The sequence below is a fragment of the Gigantopelta aegis genome, chromosome 9, assembly GCF_016097555.1.
Source record: "Gigantopelta aegis isolate Gae_Host chromosome 9, Gae_host_genome, whole genome shotgun sequence".
NCBI classification, from domain to species: domain Eukaryota; kingdom Metazoa; phylum Mollusca; class Gastropoda; order Neomphalida; family Peltospiridae; genus Gigantopelta; species Gigantopelta aegis.
Genome location: NC_054707.1, coordinates 29679856 through 29707015, shown reverse-complemented (window position 1 = coordinate 29707015; position 27160 = coordinate 29679856). Strand labels below are relative to the sequence as shown.

The 27160-nt window shown below is 35.0% G+C and overlaps 1 protein-coding gene across 1 annotated transcript; it reads right to left on the bottom strand.

Moving 5' to 3' along the window:
• Positions 1–1969: 1969 nt before the first annotated feature.
• On the bottom strand, positions 1970–26242 carry LOC121380597 (apoptosis regulator BAX-like). The gene is made up of 6 exons (XM_041509485.1): positions 26110–26242; positions 7263–7415; positions 5662–5746; positions 4259–4394; positions 3431–3529; positions 1970–2731 (listed from the first exon to the last, which is right to left on the bottom strand). Exons 1-6 carry the CDS (start codon positions 26141–26143, stop codon positions 2621–2623), a joined length of 618 nt encoding a protein of 205 aa, XP_041365419.1. The 5' UTR covers positions 26144–26242; the 3' UTR covers positions 1970–2620.
• Positions 26243–27160: the final 918 nt, after the last annotated feature.

The window sequence follows — 27160 nt, the reverse complement described above, 5'->3', positions numbered from 1 at the left end:
GTATTTGAGGTCATGTGCTAATGTTTGTAGCAGAATTTGTTTTAGTTTACTTTGTATTAATTTGTCTCTGTATGAACAAAAGTATTAAAGAGGATGACAACAAACACCTTGTTTATACTGATATTTTAAACAAAAAGTACATTTAATATGTAGTTTTAGTCATCAAAAATTATCAGTGAAAAACATGTTACAATGGAACAAACACAGGACAGTCCCTTTAATATTGTTGTGGAAAAGTAATTTGTGGATCAGCTAATTAACTTTGGTGCAGACACAGACATTAAAGATACATGACACTATAAGAAATCCAGGCCTCCCAGCCACTTGTACATATTAAAATATAGGAAATATACGAATTTTGAGGTCAAATATTTTATAGGAAAATTTGGACCGATTATTATGATTATAGGCATTTTACATGATATTTACATTACTAATGGTATATTTTTACCTTGCGTATGTACACAAGATACCATCTATTACCTCAACAGCCAGCAGTCCATGCCGATATCCAGGATACTTTGAAAGTTGGTGCATCTTATATCAGTAATACATCCTCCTCACCTCATCAGGTGAGCAGGATCTTGATTGGCACTTGATACAGATCTCCCACATTCAAAGCATCTTCTGAATTTCTGACTGCGGTGACATATTTTATTCATCAGCATTTTGACAAAGCAATCGAGTCAAATATATGAAATATATGAAATGAATCTCAATATAGGAGTTTTATAGGATCCTATAAAAATATAGGAAATGTAGGAAATATAGGTCTGGGAGGCCTGAAAATCATATTTCATACACTGACAAGATCTGATCGTGAAGATATAATAAACACAGATACAAAGTTATTAGTGTTGACTGCATTAAAAAAACTAAAAGCAAACACAATTTAAATGTCTGCCTAAGGTAAGCCCACATGATATTTAAATATGGTAGATCTGTAAAAGCTGTCAACTAACCAATAATGCATTAATGGAGATAGAGATACATTTAAAATTCTAAAAACAAATCTCAAAACTTGTCACTTATCAATGCTAGTAACTACCAATACTCACTGGATATTAAATGCTGCCAAAACATGCATGTACACACACACACATGATCACAAACACGAGTAGTATACACCAATCTTGGTATAATTCTAATCCACAGAATTGTCACTATTCTCAGTGCAGTTAAACTTATGTTTTAACAATTCAAAGTTATAATTTTCAGCATTTTGTATTTCACTGAAAAAACAATGGTCACATACTGAGTGACAAGAAAATAAAACACTGTCTTCTATTAATGTAGTATGGTCAGATCTCGTTATGATGACCATCGCTACTCCGACATTTACATCATGCATCTAAAAATTTACATTATAGCTATTCTGTACATTACACCAGAATTCACAGCTTACAATACAAAGTAAATTAGAAACAAATATACATCTATCTGAAGTCTGAAAATACCTTTTTACAATGACATCATTGCCAAGATATTATATACTTAAAGATGCCGTAACGGGTTGAATGTGGTACTGTCAATGACCAAAGTCAGCAATACACAATCAGCCACTTGGCATCCTAGATCTCACCATGACCCGACAGTGTCACTTGAATGGCAAACTGTAACTGTACAGGACAGAAGCAGGTACTAATCACAGATTAGATGTCTTTAACCAATGAATGATTGACACTGACATAGGTCTATTGATTCATATATTTAATGCATTTTTATAACATATTTTATTACATATAATATTATTTATATTAAGTATTTAAATGCTATTCAGTTTCTGTTATAATTATGTTATAATAACTACCAAGCAATATTTCCCCTTATTTTCATTTCTACTTATTTTTGTGCTTATGTCCAATTAAGGTTCAAGCACGCTGTCCTGGACACACACCTCAGCTATCTGGGCTGTCTGTCCAAGACCCAAGACAGTGGGTTAGTTGTTAGTGATTAGTGAGAGAGAAGAGGGTGTAGTGGTCTTACACCTACCCACAGAGTTGTTAAAACTCTCTCTGGGTGGGAGCTGGTATTGGGCTGCGAACCCTGTACCTACCAGCCTTATGTCCGATGGCTTAACCACGACGCCACCAAAGCCGGTATGTCATTTAGGTAAGAACAATAACTCCTGACAAATTTTGTACAATGATAAACAAAGTGGCCCAGTAACAAATGGTCGTTGTAACACGGTCTCATTGCACACCAACTGCACAATGCTTTAGAAATGTGTTTAAGAAATTATTCTGTTAAAAAGGTGATAAGTACAGACTTGTTTGTAAGGGTATGATGATTATGCAATGTATGCAAGCAGTTCACACACAATTACCAAACACACACACAAAGTGTAAAACACTGTCAGTTAACACCACACTGTCAAGTGCCCAATCACTGGCAGTTAAGACAAACTCCATGTTCACTCTTAATACACTATCAGTTCACAAACTGTGTTAAACCTTCGTTCACTACATTCAGTCAAGTAAGACAGGACTCCCAAGTTAACAAATAACTATCAGCTTACATATCATTTCATGTTAACTCTTAACTGCCTACACATTCCCGTTTTATATACACATGAGTATTTGATAATTCCCTACACACTCTGGTAATACAACACATCATGTTAACTTTGGATTCCTTTCCAGAGGTAAATTCCAATGCTAAGTACAACACCTGCGCCAAATACCAACATCACCTGCTTAGCTGGGGTTCCAAAATATTCTACTATAGCTTCCTGGAAAACAAGAATAAAGAATATATTCTGGTTAAGTGTTAAGGCACAATCTTTGCTGTCTCAGAAACATTCACAACATCTGTTTAAGAACTATGTTTACAGGCCATGCCTCCTCCCATTTTTTTTTTTACAAAACTTTTTATTTTCAGGGTCATCAAAAAAATTGGTTTAACTTTTTAAATAATAAATTAAAGCAATGCTATATAGTCATGCAGACACTTCAACAACAATCCTTACATTTAGTCATTAACTGTATCACTGTATGGTTCATTTGCAACACAATTAAGTATTTGTTTTGTTATTTAACTCAAAATAATAACTGTTATTTGGTAACCAGATTTCAAAACCTTCAAAAGCAGCAGAAAATGTGTTAGCATAGTGCTAAGGAGTGTGTGGGGTGGGTGTGGGTATTACAATATCAATTTTCTTTTAATTGATTTGAACATATTTTAAAAATAGTTTGTTCTTGTTTTGCAACCAAAATGTTGAGACATTTTTATAACATGGTAAGATTACTGTACAGTGCTATCAATGGATTGCAAAATAATCAATCCTCAGAATTCACCACAGTATTTTGTTTACTTATTGGTCTTGTTCTTTTTCAGAAAAGCATATGAAGATTTCTATTTGAAGATTCAATCTTTTAAAATGTAGTAACTACTAAATTCACTGTAAATATCTGTATTTCATATGACATACCCAGCCTCCTCTTTCGATAATCCACCGCGCTACCTTGTCTCGGATGAAGTCAACAATCACATTGATAGTTGCTCGTATAAGAGGGATTCTGTCTAATGCCTGTAAGGAAATATTACTTTATGAAAATTATCATGGTTTTTTTTTTATTTAAATAAATAGACACAGTACTAAGCCACTTCAAACGCCACATAACTCCCAAGAAAATTACAATAAATATCTATCCATTAGACTTAGCCAGGACCGGTGAGCAGTGTTCGAGATTAACGGTATCCCGATATCCCGGGGATACCAGAATTTAATTTTGGATACCAGACTTCAAGAACCCAGTATCCCACCGGGATACCATATAATACTAAATTCTCAGGTGGGATACCAGATTTTGAAATGTTAGTATCCAACTGGGATACTGCCCCAAAATTTTAATCTTGAACACTGGTGAGTGATCATCCACACTCCCCTCCACATTCGGCTGGAACGTTTTTGGGGAGCAACAAACTGATTGCCGTGCAATAAAATTTTAAATACATTTTAACTGAAATTTTATGTGATTACGTAGCATTATAATTTTAGGAGAGTAATCTTCAGCTCATCTTGATTTTGCTCCTGGTGAAGACTGTATCACAATAAAATAGGCACTTTTGTCCTCATTTTGGAGCACAATGAAAAATGTAACCTATAATAAACAGAATGTCTATGCTTTTTACATAATAAAACTAACAATGTAATATAGATATACTCACAGGGTTATTAATAGACTTTACAAAATGAAATAATTTGAACAAAAAGTAGCGAGAACATTAAAAATAAATTTCCAGAATAAAACATTACCTTAACAGCTAGTTTATATGCAAGATAAAACAAAGCTGTGACTCTTCCCCAGTTAAATATACCATCAGCGAAAATCTGTTGGGCTACATTCATCAATGTGCTCCGAGAAGCATCAGGCGCCACTCGATTAATTGCACTGAAAGAAAGCAATTCACAAATTACCTTACACTGTCAAGTATAAATGAATGTAATCACATATGAATGAGATATCTGCCTTGAGCAGACAATGTAGTAAAGCTGAAAAAGCTGTAACATTTATGAAAAGAATTTTATCTTGTAAAACAACAGTCTTGCAGCAGTACTGTAAAATAAATTTATCAAAATAAGATTATTTTTTAACTTCTTTTTCACACAATAAAGATATATTCGAAAGATCAGCTTGAAATGTAAAAAAGTAGAAACTTACAGCACACTGGTACATGTATAATTAAACGTTTTTCAGTTGGAACCCTATTGTTAATACAAATGTATTGTTAGGGCTTTTTAATTGTTTGATTACAAACCTTGAGGGAATTTAATGTATCAGAACATTTGGCTGAACAATGTAGAAATTGCCCTTTTGGATATGCACAAATTCAGTCTATAAAAAAATTGTTTAAAAACTTTTGAAAATTGGTAACCAATTTCAAATTAAAATATCAAATATGAAGTTAATACGCTGACTGGTTCCAGGATCATAAATTGCCCGTTGACTGCAACCCAACGCCCTTGCAACATTAGCTACTGACGTTCCCGGGTGCAACATGCCGACGGCACATTCACGCTGCACATTTGTGAGGCATGGCATCAAAACAGATTATAACAAATATTGTTTTATTGTGTTTTTTCATTGTTTCACACTACTGTGAGCAAGTAACAATGAAAACGTGTGCTATTGTAGTTACATGACCAGTGGCACGTGCAAAACCACTTTTGCCTCAATGGTGCTGTAGAGTGCTATGGATCTGGTCATGTGGGCTGTGATAGGCTTCAAATGGAGTGAAGAAATTGCCCTTACAATATTTATTTCTGAAAAATACCTGCTTTCAACACTCATTGACTTTATTCAAATTTTAGATTGAGAAGTTTTTAATTTGACTCAGTATATTTTTTTTGTGGAGTGATCTCCTTTACACATCTTCCGACCGATAAGGATCACCATTCACCAGGTAGCCCATGCAAACTCATGGTTTTTGTAACAAGTCTCTGACCCAAGCATGTGAAAAGCTGTCAGTCTAGACATAAGACTCTAACAAAGTCTGAGACTCCAACATCATGGCAATGTCATACAAATTGCATACATGTGACATCATTAAAGATTTGAGTCTAGACTCTAAAACTGTTTATTCTGATGAGAATATACTACTTTATTAGCTAAAAGAAAAGTGATTTTGAAAGTAGTCACAACATGGGTTGAAGCTTACTTCTGAAGTCTGACATCACCATCAAGCTGATCTCCTATACAACGAAGAGCTCTTGCTATTTCTGTAACATGCTGCATTGGTGGACCTGAAAAAGGCAGATTGCAAAATTACTCAGAGCTAAAAAAAGCAACAGTGATATACATATTGGAAATATTTTGTTTAAACATTGTGATTAACTAATCAATTTGAACATTTAATTAACAATATATAAAATATGTAATGTTTGAAACATGCATAACAAACTGTGATGTGATACTGAACAAGATGTTCCATGACAATACACATAAGCGTACGAGACGGGGGGCTGGAGCAAAAACTCAAATTCAGTGGTAAATGATACAGATATTCGGGTAAAATGTGTTAATTTAAACCTGAGACCTTTTTACAAGGTATTTCCACCATTCTACCCTCAAAATTCATACTGATTCGTTTGCAACCCTATATAGCTGTTTGGTAGTAATGCTAATATGAATAAATAGAGGATTCGTCACAAGTATTTTTTAATATGGAAAATAGCAACTTTGTCTATGTTAATTGGTATTTGTCGCGGGTCTGCCGAGACATATACCTATTAACTAGACAAGGTTTATATCTTACATATTAAAAAAACACAGGAGTAGTGAATTCTATTTATCCTATAATACTTCTAAAGTAACATTTTAATTAGATTTTCAGTAAATCACAGTACTAAAGTTGCCTCCATCAGTAATATGACGTCATCACGATTTGCACAAATTACTTTGACATCATGCATTTTAACTAAATCTTATGAAAACGTTACATTCAGGTATACAGATCTTCATGGCTTGTAAACAAATGAATCATTCACAGCTACATATTATTATCTAGAGACCGTGCAAATTTGCATGTACCCAGTACTTTTAAATTAGCATACCATTATTAACTGGGTTAAAACAAAGGTTATTACCAGTGTTTTTCGGTATCGTCAATATCATATATTAGGAATAAAAATTGTATTGTATTATGGGAGCATAATACATTATTTTTTATTCCTAATATATGATATTGATGATACCAAAACACACGAGGGTAATAATCTCATTATCATATAATCTCAAGCTTAATACATGGTTTTTTAAACTGTACATGCAACTTTAATTCTAGTCCGCCATTACTAGATATTCAAATAACATAAGAATAGGTGGTACTGTGTCTTTTTGAATGGAAATGATGTCAAACTTTTGTTTTCTGAACGCTGGATGACGTCTGTGACCGTACACATATTTCCAGGCTAGGCTGTTGGGTAGGGGCCTATGTTTGGTAAGTACTGCAGAATGCCTGGATAAATGCCTGGCGACCTAGATAAACCAGACTCTGATCTTAATTTACATGTACATATATGAAGACTAATTGGGTAAGAGCATTTCTAGAAATAGAGAAGATGTTTTAAATATTAGCTTCTTCGTCAAATTTTTCCTGATTTAAGAAAAAATTGAGATGGAAAAAATATCTGCACACTTCTCACTAACAAAATTATTTTGACATGTCTTCGAATTAATTTTGTTACACTCCCTAAACAGTATACACTTGAGCAGGATTATGTTCGACTTGTAAGCAAACCATGTAGACCCTTAACTGACCAGTCGGAGTGCCCGGTTCCTGCAGCTCATCTAGTGCTGGTACGTTTTGTATGCCATCTTGGACCATGCGTTCATAAATAAATGTGTTTAGCAAGTACCGGCCCTGATTGGTAATGTCCTCCGTAGTTCTTTGATGATCTAGGCGAATTGGACCTGAAACAATAAGTTAAATACTAACTAGGTTAAGTAAAATATCAATATCATTGTATTTTACTAATCATTTACACACAGTCTAATGTACATGTACACTTTAGGCCCGTATGTAGGGTTTATTTAAGGTGCGTGTGTAACTGGGAAAAAGGACCTTTGTCAGGCATAGTCAAACCAAATCAATGTTCAAATACACAATTTATTTTTGGGGGAGGGAGAGGAGGGGGTATCTGATTGGGTGACAGATCAATAGCACCAATTAACCACATTTCTAGGTGCTTCTGGGGCATTCTCCCCAGAATAGTTTTTTAATCAGATGTCTGAAATGCAATTTCCTGCATTCTACAAGTAAAATTCATGGAATGCATCATACCCATTTTTCAAGGGGAGGGGTCGGAATTATCAAATTCATGATTTTGTTTCTCGATGGGTTAAGGAAACATTCCACCATATTTTGTTGTAACTGGTATAGTACATGTAGAAGAAATTATAATATAAATGCATTTTTTAAATAAAAGTGAACTTCACACCTCCTCTAACACACACACACAGGCAGGACCAAAACTGAAGCTGTAAAGGATGTGCCCAAAATAAATATGTCCAAATTAAGTACAAACATCCTACATGTATGTGTGCTCAGAACAGACAGAAAGCTTGTTGTGAGATGTAAAGCCTGGACAGGGGAGACTATACTAGTACACGGTGTTCTCGCTGGGTGAACAAATCAACGTTTTAATATTATTTTAATAAATATGTCAATATAATCAAGATTTTTTTTCAAAGTGATCCCCTAATGTGGGATAACATTTTTCTGTTCTTTTTATTTCTATCTTCTTGAATGAATCTATCGCATTGATATCGCCAGCCGATAAAAGTAGTTTCATTTTGGTAAAAGCAGTGTATATATTATTTGGCACCCAAGATAAATTATTTTAATGATGAACACTACCACTTCCGTTGTTAGTGTAAGCAGTAATTAAAAGTTTATAATATTTCATTAGGAATTTCTGAATAAACAAATGACAGTAAGTAAAAATCATAAGTTACGACCAATTAAATCTGCAGTTGAGATCAAAATATTTGACGGGAGTCAGTGGACACAAAAGACAACATTAATGAATTCACAACTTTAATAAATCATCTAATGACTTGTACACAGCGCTTAAAGATCTTGACCAACTGGTCGTATATGCAACTGGATTTTTCACGAGTGCGACCAAACAAAATAACTAGTTTTGCTGGTTGGAAAGTGGCCACTGCATTGACGCATACTATGAGATGTACCTTAAATAGGCCCAGTTTGAACAAAATTATAATTATGTATATCGATTTAATCGGTTTTATTAGGATTCTTGTATGATAACAGTTAATAATAACTGCAAACGAAATAACGCCAAGCGACTACAAAATCACAGTAACGCGGTTCAAAATGTTTCTTACAAATATGCCATATTTTCTACGTGGCTCCATTTGCAAGTCAACTTTTAAACATGTGCACAATTTCAAAGACCTTTAGTTTAAAAGCAAGTGTAAGACAATGCACATGACATTGTTACATTTACTTTAATTTTAACCCAAAGCCTAAACTGTAATGTCTACACATGATGTGATCTATTTGCGGCCGACTATTGGCCAAAATGTATAATTCGGCATCATGTGACCATCGTATAAGGTGAAGGAGAGAACTGTTACAGTTACCGTCATTCTGATGGTCGTGGAAGATTTGTACTTAATAAACTTGTATTTACTCATTTTTGTATTGTGATGTTTTATATCACTAATATCAAATAATAAATTAGCTATTAAGAAGTACTGGTAGAACTACTGGTAGAACTATAATCATTACATTCTTCTAAAGCCTACAAATAACTACTATAGTATTCATTGATGATCTTGGGCATCAGAGTTGGGAGACTGTGGGGTTGGGGGGGGGGGGGGGGGTTGGTCCCCCTCATTATTACGGATTATATCTTTTATCTTTACTCAAAAATTGCTCCCTTAATTTACCAGTTCAAAATTATCTCACTTGGAAATGTTTGAAATTGAAATAGCCTAAAATAGATGCCTGGTGTGTGAGTGCTAAATTTTGTAATTAATTTACAAATGATTTGGGATGCTTTTCAAGGTTCTTTCTTTTGATAAAACTACAGATATCAACAAAGTGAAGTGTACTTAAAGATAGCATCTCCCACCAAATTTTAAAATTTAGGTGGCCTTGTTATTTTCAGTTTTGAATGATAATTCTTTACTATTTTAAGGGTTATTTTTTGGGGGTATTAATAAAATATATTTTATTTATCTTCTAAATTTTAAACACTGTTGTAACTTTTTTTATTTACAGTAAGCCACAGAATGAGAGGACCCCAGAAATTTTAATTAACCAATTGTTATTCTGTCTAAGACCCAGCCACTGGCCATGCCAGAGACTGGGCCAGGGATGGATATGCCTGAACATTAATTGGATATAAGCATAAATAAAGAGTTGATATAACCAATTGTAAATTTAATGTTTAATTTTTAACTTGACTTATGATGTACATAAAATAGTTTAAAAAATAATAGTTTATGCAAACATGTGCGCAGCGTTCGAAATAAGCACTTGTCAATTTGTCCTGACAGGTGTAATTCCACTCGGACAAGCAAAATGTACCTTGGTGGTTATCTGGTGGACAAATAAAAATGTTCAATGCAGTTTCATTTTGAGCAATCAAGAACATTGTCCTTGCACTTGAATAAAACAAATAATTTATTTGGACAAGTGAAATTATAGGTGGACAGGTAGATTTTTAGATGTACTTGTCCGGTGGACTAGTGAAATTTTCTACTTATTTCCATCACTGGTGGGGTAGTCTACCGTAGAACATAAAAAATATGTACTTTATTGGATGCCCCCTATGAATATTCACCAGTGCTCCAAACTTATTCCCCAGTGCTCATAAAATATGCAACTGTGCACCTAAAATTTGAATGTTAGGAGCACAGTGTTCCCTAAAAACAATTTCAAACTTTGAGCCCTGGTACATATATATGAAGACTATTCAATTATAAATAGCATTTATGGAAGTAGAGAAAAAGATTTGTTTAAACATGGCTTTGCGACAAACGGCTGGCTGTACTCGATGAAAGTTCGAGAAGAACTGTTTATTGGAATTTTGGTACCCGGAGACAACCGATTCGATAGCCAGCGAAAAATATTAATGACATCCCAGCAATTATATATATATATATATATATATGTAATATTAAAAAACCATTTTGTGTAACAAGATGAACAACTGAGACGAACAATTCTTTTATGGAAGTTACAGTTACATCAAAAACATCACTTAAATGTTTGTGCATCACTGGGCCCACCTTTGAATTGTGTATGAATTCCTGTTCTCTGAAAATTGAAATTGTCCACTTTTATGTTCGAAATATTCTTTGCAACATGGGCATTCCATTGCAGAAACAAAACAAAACTAATCCATGTTGTAGCCTTGAGTCGTATGAGACAACCCCTGGAAGGCAAAATGACAGAGCGGTCCATGGGTGTGGAAATTTCAAAATGATCTGTTAAACTAAGTTTTTATTATAGCTTAAAGTCAACACCCTCAAGCACATACAAATATACTTTTACTGCCAATTTACTTTTGTTTTATGGGTTTTAATTTTATTTGAAAAAATTATTTTTGTAAGCCAGGACGTGACATTTGTTTTTTGGTAATATTTCATTAGTTATGTCAAATTTACAAATTAGGTATCAGGACATCATATCTAAAATATACTGCATATGAAAATACTACTTTCCCTTCTTTCATATCATAATTAGCATATTAAATTATTTTTCAAAATATATAATGTCACATCCTGGCTGATTTAATTGACATATAAAAGTTCATAAATAAAAATCCTTTTTAATCCTCCTCCTTCTGAATGTTCCAAGTATAAATAAAAGGTATAATGATGACTGGTTGTATTAAATGATTAAAATAAGCACCTCAAACTTTGAGCCTGGACGTGACATTGAGCCAGGACATGACATTCAAGATAGCATGTTAAATTGAGCAAAGATTAAAAATGTATTAAATCTCTCTATATAGAGAAATTGGCAAAACTGACTAGATAATGCACATGTACCTAAAAGAAATTACTTTTATTTTTAATATTTTTGCTCTCATAATCGGAAACTGAGAAACTGGACGTTCGGAGGAGCATATTAGAATATTTAAAGCAGCAGTATCCGGAATATTTTTATTATTTAAGCATATAGAACAGAAAATCCAATTACATTTGGTGCATACATGTATATGATGCCGCACTCCGCATTGCTTTCACCACGCTGGCTTATTCAGATCAAAAACAAAGCCAGTATTTCGAAAGTGGGACACTTTTGACAGACTCGTACTGATCTTGGTTTTCATTGGCTTATCACAAGTGTGGAATTCCCCAACAAGAGATCACGTGAGATTTTGCAATTTTTTTTACAAATTTAACTGTCTTGATTGAGGGGTCATCTCATATCTCGTTACACGTTACATGTAAAGGGGTGTTACTAATTATGTAACGCTCTAGGGGTAGAGGAAGAGGGTACCGTGTTCGATTTACGTAACATATTTCAAGACTATATGTTATTATTATTCATTACTTAGACCTAAAAAGATGTTTTTTGGAAATGCGTGGTCAGTCTAGGATTAATCCCCATCGGCGGGTATATAAAAGACCATGGTATGTGATATCCTGTCTGTGGGATGATACATATAAACAATCCCTTGCTAAAAACAAATGTTGCGGGTTTCCCAGGGGCGTGTGCAGGGATTTCAGCGGGGTTGGGGTTATAGACTGTGTTGAGCGAAGTTTATATGGGGCCATGCTCCCCCAGAAAATACATTTCAACTTTTTTTTAAGCTTGGGCAAGTAAGGGTTTCGACCTCCAATACCCTCCCCTTGCACATGCACCCGATTCCTGTCTAAGATTATATCATATTTTCTTCGAGTATTTTTATTTCCTCACAAATTTTTGTTCCCAATATATTTTCGTTTTTTTTCTTAAATGAGGAATATGAGATAGTTTTCCCCCTAATTTCCATTAACAGAACTTCTAGAAAAAGTTGATCGTTAATCGTAAACTGGATATTCTCATTAGGAATTTGACCTAGGAATTGCGTATTGACATTTAACATTTTCAATTATCTCTTTAATGGAGTTGATATGTTTTATCCTTAAGTAAGGAGTTATTACATTTCCACAGCCCCTTACCTCTTTTACTATGATGTACCTTTAAATAAAGTATCACTCCGGAATGGTCAGATCTATAACTGCTCTCAATCGATATTTTATTTACAAGTGATATTAAATTTTCTGATAGGAGAAAAAAATCTAATCTAGCTTTTTTAATAGGATTTTTTTTAGTCCATGCATATTTTTTTTAATTCAAGTAAAGTTTGCGAAATGGATCTACGAAACTAAATTTCTCAAAGTTTTCTAAAATTAGATCTCCAGCTTTGGGATTATTAATATGTAAGTAGTTTCTTATATCTAAATCAGGGTTAAGTACTAAGTTGAAGTCAGCACATATAACATATTTATAAAAGTATATTAATATATGAATATTGTATGAGAATGTTTTTTACATAATGACAGTTCAATTAATTAGGATTTTATGCACTTATTTTGATGATAAAAACACTTAAAACAAGTAAATATCATTGATTTCATAAACTAACAGTGTTTCATTACTAGTATTTAATATACATATCATTTATTAGTTGTATAAGTGAACTGGACAAAAAGTCACGTCCTGGTTTGTACTGAAATTTTAAAAAGTAATGTAATTAATAAAGAATGTTTTTTTGGTAAATTTCTACATGGCATTCAGAAATAGACTGGATATTGTGTTAAACAGTGTATTTCAACATGCAAACATTCTATCAGGAGAGCAGAGTTCTTGAATTTACTGCAGTGTTAAGTGATGTCCATTTTAGTCACGTCCTGGCACATTTTACTTTTCACTTTATAAGTCTTTTTTTTTATACAAAAACCAAATTATGCCTGACATGCTTATACTACTATATGTAATGAGTCTATAAATAATAAAACTGCATTTCCATTTAAAAAGGATTTTTAGTGAAGGAGACCATAAGAGTCAGAATGCCACATCCTGGCTTAAATCATTACCATGGAATTGCCCTTCAACAGATAAATTAAAACACAGTGTAAAGAACTATGCCAAAAATATAAATATCACAGATAAATAGAATTAAAATTTGTACATCAGTATCACGAAGAAATTGTAAAAAAAAGTTCAGGATGGAGTCGAAATGAATCCATCACATTTCTTCATCCGAATATATCTTTTCTAGTTTCCTTGAGATGATTACACTCCACCATAATGTGGCAAACCGTCAGAGTACACTGACAGTGTTCACAATGAGGTGGAGGATCCTTCTTCAGAATAAATGAATGGGTATGACCAATGCGAGCACGACACACGACTATTTCATCCTTTCTGCACTGCCTATAGGTGGACTGCCACTCTCCCAGGTTTCTGACTGTAGTGTAAGAGTATTAATTAACAACTGTTCAAATGTCCATCTATAGTCTGTCTCATCATAATTCACAAAACCGTTGTTAAAACAACACATCTTGATTGTGAATATATATGTATAAAACTGGTCGATAACACTTTTATTGAAAAAAAACTCTGAATTAATAATGCACTAAAAGTATACTTTTGTCAGCCTCGATCAATGTGTTTTTCTATAACCTGTCAACATTGTAATGATCAACCTTTACATAGAAGTTTCAATACATACCTTATTGTAATTTATGAATCCATAAATGAAATGAATGTCTTATTTTATCTGTTGACGTAAAACATCCAAGCATACTTTGAATTTCCCTCCGAGTGACACAATGCAAAATGGCTGCACACAGACTTTGAAGATTGCACTTACAGCATGGCCTATTTCAGCTATAGTCTGTTTCAAAAGTATCATTGATTGTCCTATTCTCGGAACCGGCGTGACGTCACACGGCCTAGTTCCGATCATCCGGGTCTTTGGGGGTGAAGCAAAGCCTTAGTGATTACTGGTTTACATAGAATAAAGTTATCATATTAACTTTTTACATGCCTTACATATTGTCATTTATTTTCTGTAGCTAACACATAGTTGCAATACGTCTTATGTGTATTGTAACAGCTTGGGTTGCCATATAAGAGAAACGAACAACGGGAATCTGAATTAGTATAATCTACATTTAGTACCGATGTGTTTCCATGTACTTTGAATGTCGAGGGGACAGGGCAGGTTGGGCAGATTATAATTTTTGAAATGATAAGATAATTATTAATATAATAATTATGATGTGGGCTACAAAATATATAATTTGTATTTATAATAAAATTTGTATGCATGATTAAGTTAATTATTTTTATGATTTAATAATTATTTTATTTCCAAATATGTAATAATTAAACAATGGCAAAGTTGTTACTTTACAAGTTCAAAATTACAATAGTATTATTGTCATTCTTATTATATAGATGTGTTGGCAACAGTATAATGTTCCACTGAATACATTCTTTTATTTTTAAAACAAAATACAGTTTCTTGAAATAATGAAATGCTTTTGTTTTTACAGATTGCAAAATTACCACATGATGTTGCCCTTCCTTACCGGTTAAATGCAGGCAACAAAAAATAGCAATAATAAAATATAGCCATCCTCAGACCTTGACATCTAGGGGGAGCAATATCTCTACTTACCCATCACACCTGAGATTAGTTTCAAGGAGAATAATATATAGTTTCCTTTGGCATGTGAATTTATATACATGTAGTAACAATAAGGTAATATTTTAAACTGCCCCCATAAACTACATTATGGAGCAAATAATCAGTTCCCTCAGTTATTTTTATGTCGAGGTCTACAACCTAATAAAACATAAGTGTTACCTCGTCGAACAAACATGCAAATGTTTTAATAATAGGGTTTAACCTGGTATATTTAGTAATAAAACAAAAAAACTTACCTGAGTAAATAATGGTTAATATATATATATGTATAATATTGGTGTTGTTTTATATCTAGTCACAATGGATATTGCATATATTTTCTTGTTCAGTCTTGTGCTGTATTGGAATTGTTATTGCAGTTCAATTTAAGTAATATCTACAAAACTAATTTTTAATTGTATACAGCTGGAGAAAGGAGGCAAATATGGTTGTTAATAAACTGATCTATATCGGTATGCCTTCTACTAGACTACACATATTTAACCTAAGTTGCTTTTAACCCGGGTTAAATTACCTCATGTAGATGCACTTATGTAGCATATTCAAAGAAAATATATGAATGAGATAGTTAAATGCTATATTCTCCATGTCAAACAGTGTTTTCAAAATGGAAAACAAATATCAGATATGGCAGTTGACCATTCATTTTATTGCAGGTAATTTCTAAAGCAGATTACACATCCAAACACACACACACACACACACACACTGAACTGTAGAATACCATGAAACTACATATCTATGTAAAAAGGTAAGTCCTCTAACTTGAACAAGTAAAATTTACAAATGTACCACAACCACCAAATTACATTGATCCACAATAGAATAGATTTTTATGTATTTTTAGATTTATGTATATGTATGTGTAGTGTTTTCCCCATGCCATGCCTCAATAGTCTAGCACCATCTTGCCTTAATCAGCGCCATGCTGCCCTGAGATTAAATAAGCCTTTTTCACTAATTAATTCTAAAATAGCCTTTATAAAACGCCAAAAAAGGTATTATTAATTAATAAAATATGCCTTTTACATCTTTTGCCATTCATTTATTAAAGCAAGCACATAAATTACATTAATGTTTATTTCAATTAATTTTTGTGTATTTTTAATGAAAAAAAGTACACCAAAAATGGTGAAAATGCCCCAAAAGTGGTCTACCAATACCATGCCTTGACAAATTTCTAGGGAAATCACTGTGTGTGTGTGTGTGTGTATATATATATATATGTATGTATGTGTATATATATATATATATATATGTATGTATGTGTATATATATATATATATATGTATGTATGTATGTATGTATGTATGTATGTATATAATGAAACGAACCCATGTTGATAACAATTTAATTAGCTTATTTGTATTTTATGTTGGTGTGGGCGTAAAGTTTTATGGATACCAGGTGGAACTGTATTTTGAAAACAAGGCTATATTTCTGTCTGAACTAATTGTGTTTACCGACATTCCTAAAATACATGTGGTTTTCAAGACGCAGTTTATTTCCAATGCGTAGTTAATTCTTACTGGTCAACAAGATTCCAATCCTGGTAGAGGTTATATAAAGACCAACAATATTGTGATTCAGGGAGGAGAACTACGCTTCTTCTCCTCACGTCAAATTGGATATAAGTGTGCAAATAGTTTCTGTTTCGTTTTCCTAAATCGTTCGTTCCACGGAGTCGTCGGACGACGTCGTTTGATGAGAAATGTGTTTGATTCATGATTCTACGAAGTTGTTCGTTTGATACGACCGTTTGTGTGACGAAGCCATTTCTTAATGGAGTGGTTCGTTTGACGAGACCGTTTGGTTAACGGAACCGTCAGCGATGAGTTCGCTCAGTGATATTGTGAGGTGATTTCGCTCAACGAAGCCGTTCAACGGAGTCGTCAAATATCATTCGGGTGAAGTCGTTCGTTTTCGTGAGTCGGAGTCGGGGGAAACGATGCTGTAATGTGACCTGTCCACTCCTCTTCAAGAGATAAGATTTCCTTACAGCGGAATCGTCGGATTGGCGATACCGTTCTGCGAGCTGTCAACTCTAACAATAAACATAACTTGCCTTTGGAATATGCTGTGAACTTTGATATTTTCTTCTATGGATTAAATAAACAGCCAATTCTAAACATTCGCATCTGTTTGGTGATTGAACATTTCTTTTGGATTATCATTTGGTTTCTTCTTTCTACTTATAAATAAAAGATCTTATGTGTTCACATGACTTATTCTTTTATTTAGATTCAATATTTGTCTTCGCTGTTTTCTTGATGGAATCTTAAGTTAACTTTATACCGGGTTAACAACGCCTTAGATCCGAAGTGTGTATCTATTGTGATGAGGCCAACTTTAATTTACTGAACACACGCTACTTGTATTATTCAGTGTTGTTGGATAAGGGAAGGCCCGTTACAAAAATTATGGTGGCAGCGGTGGGATTACAAAAGCAGTTTGAAAACGGCAGGAGTTCTATTTTGTTATAAAGATAAAGTGTGGGTTTTTTTTTATATGAGATCGTGTCTGTGTGTTTGTTGTTCGTTTATTGATTCAAAGCTTCACTTTGTGTTTGTTAAAGGAGCACAGTTGGGAACATTCTGAAGTGGAGATAGTTTTGACAATTTGAAGAATTATAGTTTAGAGATAGTTGTCGAAACGATAGCTGAAGCAGTTTGTGTTTTTGTGTTGTGATTCTATTTGGAAATGGGGAAACGAAGAGAGAGAAGGAAAAGAGCTGCAGCTGAATTATCTGCTACGATTGAGATGGATGACCGACCGCCTCGAAGATCTGAATCAGGGTTGGGGTTGTCTGTCGAGGAGAAACCTGACGATATTCAGCTTACGCCGACTTTGACTGGAGAGAAGTGGACTGAAGAGTCACTTTTAGAAGACCGTTAAATTATTCTGAAGACGACATTACTTTAGATGAGGTGCGACAAATGCAACGAGGAGTTGTTGATGCGCAGGGGGATATTGCCAAATTGCAGATGGAGATTAGTAGGTTGCAGATGGGAGACCATGATCACTATACTTCTACACCAGGCCCATTGGTAGTAGAGAATGAAAGCAAAAATGTGGAATTACCACAGAAGGGAACACATAGTGAAGTAGTTACTTCTGTAGGTCGGCAGAAAGGATTACGTAAGGCACTTGTGAACCCGGCTGTTTATGATGGAAAAACTCCCTGGATTGATTATAAAACTAATTTTGAAGCTTGTTCTGATATCAATGGCTGGACTGATGAAGAGAAAGCGAAGTACTTAGCTGTTGCATTACGTGGGTCGGCACAACAGATGTTGAGTCATGTTCCTGGTGGATCAAGGGCCAAGTATGTGGACATACTGAAGGTACTTGAGAAGCGATTTGCTCCCGCAAATATTGAAGAACTTTATAAATCAGAGTTGAGAATGAGACGAAGACAACCAGGGGAGTCATTGTTGGAATTAGGGCAAGCAATACAGCGTTTGGTTTTCTTAGCATATCCTTCTGCACCCCAGGATGTTATGGATACTCTTTCCAAAGATAATTTCTTGGAATCTTTGACAGATTCGGAGATGAGACTGAAAGTTTTACTTGGTCGACCTAAGACGTTTGATGAAACTATTCAAGCTGCTGTATCTCTGGATGCTTGTACCACGGCCGAAGCTCGTCGTTACAACAGGACTAAAATTCGAGGTGTTGATATTAAGTCGTCTGATAACGAGAGTGAGATGGACGAGATAAGAAGATACATGAAAGAAATGCTGAATAAGGTTGAGGAGCAGGAAAAACGATATCGTCTGGAATTAAATAAAGAGAGAGAAAGATGAAAAAAGGAACAAAGAAGTGCACCTTATAGGAGAACAAACGGAACAGAGATTGTTTGCTACAACTGTCAACAGAAGGGACACATGTCCAGGCAATGTCCCGAGCCGCGACAGCAGATTGATCCACAAAAGCTCTGACGCCAGAATGATCTACCAGTAGGGAAGACAGATGGCATTGTTTCTGATTCACTGAGGCGATTAACTGTTTGTGACATGTATATTGGAAGTGAAATTAATGGAGTAGGAATTGATTTTGTGATTGATACAGGGGCAGCAGTGACACTGATATCAAGAAATTTTTTCAAAAAGATTCCAGAATTAAAACGACCAAAATTAAGTTCATACCAAAGACTTACACAAGCAAATGGATCAACTTTGGATACTGATGGTGTGGGACTATTTTCTATAAGAATAGGTAATCTTTCTTTCACTCGAGATGTTGTTGTAGCTGATATTGAAGGAAGTGGATTTCTTGGGTTGGATTTCATGAGAGATGAGAATTGTGTACTGGATATTAGTACTGGTATCATGAAGATGAATGGTGTAGAACTTTCATTGAAAATGTGTGTTAAACCCACATGTTATCGTGTGACAACTGGTCAAGATGTTGTAATACCCGCTGGAAGTGAAGCCACGATTCTTTGTGAACTTAGATCATCAAATGAAAATCATGATTGTCTTACACTGGGAATAGTAGAACCAGTTGATTCATGGGGAATAGTAGAACCAGTTGATTCATGGGGAAAATAATTAAAAAAAAGTGTTTTATTGCAAGAACGTTGGTTAACATGCCTAAAAATGGACTGATTCCAGTACGAGTTATGAATCTGTGTGAAGATATTCAGATATTAAAAAAGGGAAGTGTTATTGGGAAATTAGAGCCAGTAGATTCAAAGTCTTTGGTTGAAGAACTCAAAAATACAGAGAGAACGGACGAAGTGCCTAAACATTTGATTCCACTGTTGAACAATCTACAGGAAGTACTGAATGAAGAACACTATACAAAAATACAGAGAGAACGGACGAAGTGCCTAAACATTTGATTCCACTGTTGAACAATCTACAGGAAGTACTGAATGAAGAACACTATACAAAAATACAGAGAGAACGGACGAAGTGCCTAAACATTTGATTCCACTGTTGAACAATCTACAGGAAGTACTGAATGAAGAACACTATACAAAAATACAGAGAGAACGGAGATTTGAACGGAACAATCTACAGGAAGTACTGAATGAAGAACACTATACGAAAATACAGAGAGAACGGACGAAGTGCCTAAACATTTGATTCCACTGTTGAACAATCTACAGGAAGTACTGAATGAAGAACACTATACAAAAATACAGAGAGAACGGACGAAGTGCCTAAACATTTGATTCCACTGTTGAACAATCTACAGGAAGTACTGAATGAATACGAAGTGCCTAAACATTTGATTCCACTGTTGAACAAAAATGAAGAACACTATACAAAAATACAGAGAGAACGGACGAAGTGCCTAAACATTTGATTCCACTGTTGAACAATCTACAGGAAGTACTGAATGAAGAACACTATACAAAAATACAGAGAGAACGGACGAAGTGCCTAAACATTTGATTCCACTGTTGAACAATCTACAGGAAGTACTGAATGAAGAACACTATACAAAAATACAGAGAGAACGGACGAAGTGCCTAAACATTTGATTCCACTGTTGAACAATCTACAGGAAGTACTGAATGAAGAACACTATACAAAAATACAGAGAGAACGGACGAAGTGCCTAAACATTTGATTCCACTGTTGAACAATCTACAGGAAGTACTGAATGAAGAACACTATACAAAAATACAGAGAGAACGGACGAAGTGCCTAAACATTTGATTCCACTGTTGAACAATCTACAGGAAGTACTGAATGAAGAACACTATACAAAAATACAGAGAGAACGGACGAAGTGCCTAAACATTTGATTCCACTGTTGAACAATCTACAGGAAGTACTGAATGAAGAACACTATACAAAAATACAGAGAGAACGGACGAAGTGCCTAAACATTTGATTCCACTGTTGAACAATCTACAGGAAGTACTGAATGAAGAACACTATACAAAAATACAGAGAGAACGGACGAAGTGCCTAAACATTTGATTCCACTGTTGAACAATCTACAGGAAGTACTGAATGAAGAACACTATACAAAAATACAGAGAGAACGGACGAAGTGCCTAAACATTTGATTCCACTGTTGAACAATCTACAGGAAGTACTGAATGAAGAACACTATACAAAAATACAGAGAGAACGGACGAAGTGCCTAAACATTTGATTCCAACTGTTGAACAATCTACAGGAAGTACTGAGTATGAAGAAGAACACTATACAAAAATACAGAGAGAACGGACGAAGTGCCTAAACATTTGATTCCACTGTTGAACAATCTACAGGAAGTACTGAATGAAGAACACTATACAAAAATACAGAGAGAACGGACGAAGTGCCTAAACATTTGATTCCACTGTTGAACAATCTACAGGAAGTACTGAATGAAGAACACTATACAAAAATACAGAGAGAACGGACGAAGTGCCTAAACATTTGATTCCACTGTTGAACAATCTACAGGAAGTACTGAATGAAGAACACTATACAAAAATACATAGAGAACGGACGAAGTGCCTAAACATTTGATTCCACTGTTGAACAATCTACAGGAAGTACTGAATGAAGAACACTATACGAAAGCTACTTGTTTCCTATCGAAATATTCAGATCTGTTTGCTGAAACTGATGCTGATCTTGGAAAAACAACTGTGGTGAAGCACAAGATTGACACAGGAGTAGCACGCCCGATAAAACAAAATCCCAGAAGAGTGTCGGGATGGGCTCGTGCAGAAATTGCTGACCAGGTTAAGAAAATGTTACAACGGGATATTATAGAGCCATCTACAAGTCCTTGGGCAAGTCCGGTGGTTTTAGTTAAGAAAAAAGATGGGAGTCTTCGATTTTGTATAGATTACAGACGATTAAATGACATCACTATTAAAGATGCATATCCACTTCCTCGTATTGATGATTCTTTGGATTCGTTGGCAGGTTCGGTGTGGTATTCTACTTTGGATTTGGTCAGTGGATATTTACAAGTGGAAATGGATGAAACAGATCGTAACAAAACAGAATTCTCTACTCACCAGGGATTGTTTCAGTTCAAAAAGATGCCATTTGGACTTTGCAATGCTCCAGCAACTTTTGAGAGATTAATGGAGGCTGTTTGTGCTGGTTTACGATGGGAAATTTGTTTGGTTTACCTGGACGATATTATCGTATTTGCAAAAACATTCGATGAACATTTAAAACGTTTGGAAGAAGTGTTTTTGCGACTGAAGTCTGCTGGTTTAAAACTGAAACCAAGCAAATGTCATTTGTTTGCCAAGGAAGTCTCGTTTTTGGGACATGTTATTTCTAGTGAGGGGATAGCTACAGATAGTGCTAAAATTCAATGTGTAAGAGATTGGCCCCAACCAACTTCAGTGACCGAAGTACGTCAATTCCTTGGTTTGTGTTCGTATTATCGAAAGTATGTAAAGAATTTTGCAGCAATAGCATCATCATTACATAGGTTGACAGAAAAGGGAAGATTGTTTAATTGGACTGAGCAGAATCAGGAATCATTTGATCAACTAAAACATTTGTTGACTTCAGTTCCTATTTTGACACATCCTGATTTTGGGTTGCCATTTATATTGGATACCGATGCCTGTGATCGTGGAATAGGTGCAGTATTGTCACAAGAGCAGAATGGTGAGGAAACATTGTAAAAATAGCCATGGAGTTATGCCCTCGTTGGAATTAACACCGATGACTGTTGGACGTCGCGAGCCACTCCGAAGTTCTAGACATCAGAGCCGTTCTCCTAACCAAGTCGTAGAACGGGAGGTGAGAAGACGTTCTCCGTTGTGGGCAGGGCCGCGAACTGTCACTGTGGCCCGCATTTCCAATGCGCCCGCAACGGTGACGTCTGCGGTTCCTGAAATTTTGGAGGACACCGCATCACCAATTTCGGGTGTTGTATGTAGTCAGGTGGTGCCATTGATTTCGTCATCTTCATCAAATTCAAAAAAATCCGAGACCACTGAGAAAAATACTTTAATACTTCGTCCAACAGTCCTAGTTCATCTGGATCTCCTAGTATAGTCCCAACCGATTCCTATCCACGAAATGCCAAAACGGGTGCAGGAAGTAATTGGTTCAGTGACATTTCGTCAGAAGCGGAGGTTAGTGGGATTTCAGTGGAAACCCAAACGTTGGACATAGTCACGACACCAGCTGATACGCAGACCGATGACAGCCCTAAGATCCCAACACCAGCCAAAATCCCAACACCAATTGAGATCCCAACACCAGCCGAGATCCCAACACCAGGGACGTGGATAAAGCACACCCACACCCAGACATGGTGGACATTCCATCCAGACTTATAGAAGTGTATTTTTTTCATATTACGTTGTACTTTTTAATTAGTTCTTATAACCATAGATATTTCTTTTATTAGTTTTTATAATGATAGATTTTTTTGTTTTTCTTATAAGCATAGAACGGTGTAATTAGCGTTTTGTGGTGTCGTGTCGTGTTTTGTACTTTTCTATTTCATGGATTATATTCAGTGATAAATTTGATTAATTTATCATTTACTAAATATTTGTATTTTAATTGTAAGCTTTACAGCAGTTTATTTGATTAAACATTTAATAAGAATTTGGTAGCGTGACATTATTTATCTCGGGGACGAGATATAGTCGAAGGCGTGGGTAATGAAACGAACCCATGTTGATACCAATTTAATTAGCTTATTTGTATTTTATGTTGGTGTGGGCGTAAAGTTTTATGGATACCAGGTGGAACTGTATTTTGAAAACAAGGCTATATTTCTGTCTGAACTAATTGTGTTTACCGACATTCCTAAAATACACGTGGTTTTCAAGACGCAGTTTATTTCCAATGCGTAGTTAATTCTTACTGGTCAACAAGATTCCAATCCTGGTAGAGGTTATATAAAGACCAACAATATTGTGATTCAGGGAGGAGAACTACGCTTCTTCTCCTCACGTCAAATTGGATATAAGTGTGCAAATAGTTTCTGTTTCGTTTTCCTAAATTGTTCGTTCCACGGAGTCGTCGGACGACGTCGTTTGATGAGAAATGTGTTTGATTCGTGATTCTACGAAGTTGTTCGTTTGATATGACCGTTTGTGTGACGAAGCCATTTCTTAATGGAGTGGTTCGTTTGACGAGACCGTTTGATTAACGGAACCGTCAGCGATGAGTTCGCTCAGTGATATCGTGAGGTGATTTCGTGAGTGTATTCGTTCAACGGAGTCGTCAAATATCATTCGGGTGAAATCGTTAGTTTTCGTGAGTCGGAGTCGGGGGAAACGATGCCGTTATGTGACCTGTCCACTCCTCTTCAAGAGATAAGATTTCCTTACAGCGGAATCGTCGGATTGGCGATACCGTTCTGCGAGCTGTCAACTCTAACAATAAACATAACTTGCCTTTGGAATATGCTGTGAACTTTGATAGGGGGAGGGGAACGACCTATATTTTCTTACTGCAGGCAAGAACTGCAGACACATTTGCCAAAAAAAAATAAAGTCTAAACAAGAATTTAGGCCTATGTTATAATTATTATATGTGTGTAATTTAGCAGTATAAACTTTTATTTTAAAATTAAAAAATAAATAAATAAGACGTAGTAGCTGTGGTATGGCACAATAAATACAAGTATCTATAGATAATATCCAAGCAAGTAAGATTAAATGAAAAATAAAGACCACACAAATGTAATGATAAAGGAATATACTCTTTATTCAAGAACTGGATGCATCGTTTTGTTTGGGGGGGGGGGGGGGGGGGGGGGGGGGGCATGGAAGATGATGGAATTGTGTATTTTATTTACAGTATAATGTGGGATTTTTATTACTGCACATGCTTTAACCATTTTGTTTGCTAAATTAATCTCTGTTGGTGTCAACAAGCAACAACATTAAAGTCAACGTAGTCACATTCTGTGAGGGAAGCCATGGAATTCCATCAGGTTTGTCGTTTTAATGACCCTACCCACAAGCGGCGCCTAGTCTCTTCTTTTGGAAATTTGTCAAACGATATTTTTTTAACATCATGTTATGGTTTATGCAGCCAACTGTGCAACATGTGTTAGGCATCGTGACCGTTAACTGTTGTAAATGATCGACCAAAGTTGCCTCATTTCACTATCAAACCATACGTAACTAAGAAGAAGCTTCACCGCGTCACGTGATAAACAATGGCGGCCAGGGGTCGAAGTACCTGTATGTTCGGTTCCGAGAATATGTCTAACGAACACTATTTGTGCTCATTTACACAATTTTTTTTTAATAATGATCAAATATTTTTTACATTGGCTTTTTTTTTATATTGTCATTTTGTGTTGTCCAAACTAAGGAGCATGGAACACCATTTATATTTATCTCATTTGCACAATCTAAATGTTTCTGAAACAGACTATAACAGGAAGTGTTTGTCATTTAGAACTTATAAAAGTCGGATCCATTGTTTGTTGCTGTTTTATGTAAACATTAGCGACAGAAGTGGTTGTTTTAATGTTTGCTGTGCAGACTTATGTGCCGTCATGCAGGCCAGTAAATACTGGGGGGGGGGGGGGGGGGGGGGTGGTCCCACTAAAAATGCGCTCATTACACGAGTTTAAAAAACATTAAACTTAAAATAACTTTAGTTGTAAAACGTTTATTGTTCCATTGTACTGTGGCGGTGAAACAAATATTTTTAAAGAAATATTTTAACTTTAAAACAGAACACAAATGCTTAGGTGCGCAGACTTAGGTGCCACCAGTGTAGTCCGGTACATGGTTTTTCATGATACGTGTTTAAACTTCATTGTTAATGGACATGTTCCCAAACTGTGACAGCGTAAACCGAGAACGACAAAACAAACCGAACAGAGTTTCAAGCATAACGCAGTTAGGGACGTTGACGATAGCTGTGATCAACCAGACAACTTTCGATACAAGGATGTAATTTGTATGCAGCTGACTCAACACTGATCGTTAAGATAATCAGTTTAACTACACCTACTTGTAGAAAGAGGATGTCTGCTTTCTTGTCTCATGTTGTTTCTATCTATAATGCAGTAATCGGCTCTTTATTTTAGAATTTAATACACAAAATCAAAACCATTAACTCCAAATACTCAACCGTTTCCTTTAATGTGTTGCGTTTAACAGTTTCTTTTTTGGTTAATAATTTTCTCCAAAAGGATAGAGCATCAAACTTCATTACAGTCAAGACGAGAAATCTCAAAACGTGACTCTTGGGAGCATTTTTAGGTAAAAGTTGGGAACCAAACTTTTAAACATAATTTGGATATGCTGAATCCAAATTTGTCGGTTCTCAAGCAGGATTTTGAGTCGTTTACCTTCAAAATGGCCAAACAAAAATGGACGCCATATGGTAACTAAAATAAAATAATGTAATATTTTGTCTTATAAATGAGTATATTTATGATATTGGTGGCTATTCCTAAGCAATTTAGGTCAAAAAAATTGATATTTGATATTACTTTAATGTTTTATCAATAATTTCAAGATGGCCGCCATTTGTTTACTAAAACTGAAAATATAACATCTGGGCTTTTAATTCAGGTACTTTTGCTACATTGGTGGCTATTTTATGTCATCTAATTATTATTTGATATTTATGTAATGTTTTAATTAGTAACATTATGAAAATTCCAAGATGGCCACCAGATTAAATTTCCGAAAAAATAATATTTAGGAGCATTGTTAATTAAAAGTGGGAAATATGGGTTCCTAAGACAATTTGAACATGCTGATTTAAAAAATAGTCGTTCCCAAGCTGAATTTTATGTCTTTGACCTACTAAATCTTTATCACCAAACAAAATAAAAATGGCAAAACAAAAATGGCCGCTATATTTTTACTAAAATAAAATAATGTAATATTTCGGCATTTGAATGAGTAAAGGTATGATATTATTAGCTATTCTTATCTCTTTTGTGTCCTAGAATTGATATTGCATATTTCTGTGATATTTCATTGAAAATTTCTAGATGGCCACCATATTGTTACTAAACCCAAAAATGTCACATTTAAGCTGCTATTTAAGG